This window comes from Crocodylus porosus, unplaced genomic scaffold, assembly GCF_001723895.1.
Source record: "Crocodylus porosus isolate Cpor-Errol unplaced genomic scaffold, CroPor_comp1, whole genome shotgun sequence".
NCBI lineage: Eukaryota > Metazoa > Chordata > Crocodylia > Crocodylidae > Crocodylus > Crocodylus porosus.
This window is the reverse complement of record NW_017728921.1, coordinates 23,183,463-23,187,727: the sequence shown is the minus strand read 5'-3', so window position 1 is coordinate 23,187,727 and position 4,265 is coordinate 23,183,463. Positions and strand designations below refer to the sequence as shown.

Genomic DNA, 4,265 nt, shown 5'->3' with positions numbered 1-4,265 from the left:
GGGCCCGGGCCCAGGCCGGGTGAGTCCGGCCGGGCTCACGCAGCCCTGGGGCGCAGTCTGGGCCCCCGGCCCACGCGGCACCGGCGCCCGGGCTCTGCTCGCGGGGCTTCCCCCTTAGCCCCGGCCGCGCTGCCTGTGCGTCCTGCTCTCCCTCGCTGCGCCGATCTGTCCGGCCCTCCCGCTGCCCCGGGGCAGCCCTCCCGGCTAAGCTGCGCCTGCTGTGCCAGCCCCGGCTCCCGCGTCTCCCCGGGGGTGCAGCGAGCGGCCGGCCGGCGGGCAGGGCCCTGGCTCCTCACCGCGGGATTACCGGCCCGCGAGCCCGGCCCTAATCGCATTAGCCCGAGCGACTGCGGGGGAGGCCGGCGCCCGGGCAGGGGGCTCTGCAGAGAGGAAGGGCCGGGCCCTGCGGGGCCTCAGTTTCCCGGCCTCGGCCTACCAAAATACAGAGACGGCACCCAGCAGGGCCAAGTTCACGGCTGCTGTCCGCGCACCCCCTGAGCCCAGCCCTGCCTGGGAAACGCTCTGCCCCGGCGCTGACCCGTGGCAGCTGCCAGCCTGGAGAGGAGCCCGGAAAGGAGAGCGATCCCACGGGCTAAGGGTGGGCAGGCCGGCCCTACGGCTTTTTGGACCGCTCCAGATCCAGGCCTTCCAAACCACCGTGTGCCGCATGGAGTACCCGTGCACCGAGTACCCGCACGGGGAGCACCTGGGCATGGGTCGCCCTACACTAAGGTCCCGTGTGTGAAGTACCCGTGCACTGAGTACTCGCACACGGAGTGCCAGGGCATGGCCCACCCGTGCACTAAGCACCCGTGCACAGAGTATGCGCACGGGGAGTACCCCGGCATGGAGTACCCGGGCACCGAGTACCCGCACGTGGATTGCCCGGGGCCCGGGCATCACCCTGTGCCTAGGAACAATCGCGGCTAATTCCACTCAGTTGGCACCGAAGCCGGTGTGCACAGGCCGGGCCCAGCCTGCTCCACTGCCAGTCGCAGCCCGAGCCGAGGCGGTGGCCGGCCAGGCGAGCGCAGAGCTGGGCCCGAGCCAGGGGCTGGCGCGGGTGGAGGAGCCGGGGCGCAGCGCGGAGCAGGCGCCTCCTCCCCCCGGGGCGGGCGCAGGGAGAGCAGCCCCCGGGGAGCGCGCGGCGGCGCCGAGACTCTGCCTAGAAACACCGCCGCTAATTTTGCATTTTTACATCTGAAGGGGGCGGAAAGAGAAGGGGAAGGAAAAAAAAAAGAAGCCAGCGCGGCGCACGCTACCTGCCCTCCTGTCATGCAAATCGGGACGCAAATAGCTGCGCGGGCACGCCGAGCTCTTGTCCCGGCCCCGCCGCGGGGAACAGCACGTCCGCAGCGCCGCCCGCACCAGCCCCGCAGGCCGGGCCGCGTGCAGGGAGCGAGGCCGACGCCGGGAGGAGCTGCCCCAGCAACAAAGCGCGGAGCAAACGAAAAACCACCCCACAAAGTTGCCGCTAGGCAAAGTGGGGCCGCAGCGGGGCAGCCCGGGGGCCGCGGCGAGGGGATCGGGGGTGGCCCGGCCCTTTGTGTCCTGCGCCACGAAGCCGTGTCAGGCAGGTGCCCTCCCCGGGCCGGCCCCGCCGGGGGGCTGCAAAGGTGGAGCCCGGCGCAGCCCCCTCCTCCCTGCGGACCCCGACCCCCGGCCCGGCCCCGACGGGGACCCACCGCGCGCCGGGAGCCGCCGGGGCCCGGCCGGGAGGAAGGAGCCGGGTGCGAGGCTGCGCTGCCGGGAGGAAGTGGAAAGGCGAGAGCGGAGGCAGGCGGGGGGAGGGGAGACAGCGCCATCTTTTCATGTCACAGCCAGCGAGACACAGCTCGGCTCGGCTCGGCTCGGCCCGGCCCCGGCGCCTCCCCCCGGCCCGGCCCCGGCCGCCCGCGCTCAGCGCTCGGCCCCGTTGTCCGAAAGGCGAAGCACTTGGAGCAGCGGAGCAGGAAGACGAGCCGCTTCCACGAGCACCTGAGGAAGAAGTTCATGGGCGAGCAGCAGAGGAAGACGTCCCGCTGGAGGAGGGAGGCCGACAAGTTTGGGAGGCTGCTGGAGCTGGTGGGGCAGCGGACCAGGAACCTGGCGAGCGCCGCCTCGGCCAGCCTGGCGCTGCGCGGGTCCCAGGGCAGGAGCCTCAGCCCCAAGAAAGACGCAGCTGTGATGTCTGAAAAGTGACCCGGACTCGGAGCCGTCTTGCTCTTCCCTCTGCTCAGGGCTTTTTCCAACCTCCCAGTCAGCCGCCTTGCTAGCGAGGGGGAGAGCAAGGGAGTTGGAGCAGTTGCCGGGTATTACTAGTTATAGCAATAAACCGACATGTGTGCCAGGCTGTTTCGCTTGGTCACGTTCCCAGCCAGTGAGGTTGGGGTACAGGATCCTTTAAGGCTGTCCCAGGGTGTGAGGATTTAAGGGAGGTGTGAAGACGGGCACAAATAAACACAGGCTTAGGTTTGTCCCTGCCAGGCCAGTCCCTCTGCAAGGGGGTAAGCACTGTAATATATAAACTAGTTTCTGAAATTTGGGTGCCACTTGATTCTCAGAAGTTTATGGAGGCTGCCCCCAGTCCAGGAAAGTTGGGAACCGATATTCCAAACCAGTAGGGCTAAACCTTTTGGCAGACATGCTGCAAATTAGCCCTACCCCCTTCCTGAGTGCCACTCCAGTCCCTTTCACCTTCCTGTTCTGCTCTGCTTTCTGCTTCTCACTTTATCTGCTATCCTGCCATTTATTCCCTCCCTGATATGCTGCATGCCGCAAAGGCTGCTTATGGCACCTGTGCTGCAGGTTGACCAGCCTTGCCCTAAACAAAGAGGACTACAGTAGTGAGTGAAGCCTAGGGTGGGACTGGCACAGCTTGGGACAGATGTGAGGTAGAAAGAAAACTTTTCAGGAGACAGACTTCCACTTTTCCAGTAGAAACTGACATTAGTTGAGTGGAACTTTCTATTTGGTTTGTGCCCCCACGGAAACTTACCCTGAGTCCAAAGAGAACTTGCAGGAGCTCTTCCGATGACAAACATTTCTGAGTGTGTCGGATGCTAATGAAGGGTGAGTAAGTCCTCTGTGGGGGAGGAAGGAGAGGAAAAATTTGTTGGAGGAGGTTGAGAACAAGAGAAAGGAATGAGGGGCTGTGGATGAAAAGATGTCTTTTGCACCTGGGTGCAATTTAGCAGGGATGCAATACCCATCTCATTGCTCTGATTTGAGATAAAAAGGTATGTGGTGATCGGGGCAGAACTACCAGCCCCTAGCCAGAGACTTGACCCCTGTTTGACAGAACTGGGTTGGTGACTGTAGAGAAGTAGAGAGAGAGATTTCCTTTCTCACTTGCTTACCTCCTTTATCTTATCCTGACAACACAGTGAGAGCACTACCCATCTTCAGAAGGCCAGTCTGCTCTGCCAGGCCACATAGGGTGAAGTGCTCACCATTGGTGACGCATAGGGGGTGCACATGGATGCACATGTGCCCCCTGAGATTGGCCGGGACGCCCCTGAGAGAAGTGCTGGTGGCAGCGATCGGCTGCTGGGGGACCAAGCACTACAACCCATTAACCAGAGAGAGGTCAACAAACTAGAGGGTATTCAAAGAAACACAGAAGAAAGGAGCAGGAGCAGTGGCCTGCAGATCAGGCTGTGATGACAAACTCAGCTATCAGGGTGAGGAAGGCTGGGCCTCTTGGACTGGCGTCCTGGTAGAAGTCTGGGCCAAAAATTTGAAATCAGGCACAGAATCCTAACAGGGATCCTCCAGACCATCTCCTTGTGACATATCCAATTTCATACCATACCTCAGACCTGCTGCCAGGTGCCACCCACCAGCTTGTAGATGTTAACCTTGTTTACTCCCCAGACTCCAGCAGGACCCACTGTGACATGCTGCAGGGATCCCGGCACCTGAACCTAAGTGTTCCCATACAGTGTGTAAATATTGTCTACGCTGTTCATTCCAAACACTTGCCCATTGCTGACATCAATCTGTTTTAAGGAACCTGGTACCTCTGTGCAATCCAGAGCTGAAAAATGTATGAAAAAGCCATGTACATAGACTTGTTAGCTTGAGGGAAAGAACCAAAAAGATGAAAAGTCTGGGATCAATGTGGTCTACAAGTCCTCCATTTGTCCCCATCCCAAGCAGGTGGCTCAAAGCCCAAGAACTTTACCATCTAAAGCAGGACTGTCCAACTTCAAAGCAGTCAGGGTCCACATGCCTGTGTAGGCCACTCTAGCACTCTGCAGGGGCAACACTAGAGGGGGCCATGG

General features: G+C 61.5%; 1 protein-coding gene across 1 annotated transcript; it reads left to right on the top strand.

The window, feature by feature from the left end:
- Positions 1 to 1,275: 1,275 nt before the first annotated feature.
- On the top strand, positions 1,276 to 3,492 carry LOC109313020 (translation initiation factor IF-2-like). The gene has a single exon (XM_019539412.1). The coding sequence runs from the start codon at positions 1,276 to 1,278 to the stop codon at positions 2,179 to 2,181; it is 906 nt and encodes a 301-aa protein (XP_019394957.1). The 3' UTR covers positions 2,182 to 3,492.
- The last annotated feature ends 773 nt before the right edge of the window (positions 3,493 to 4,265 follow it).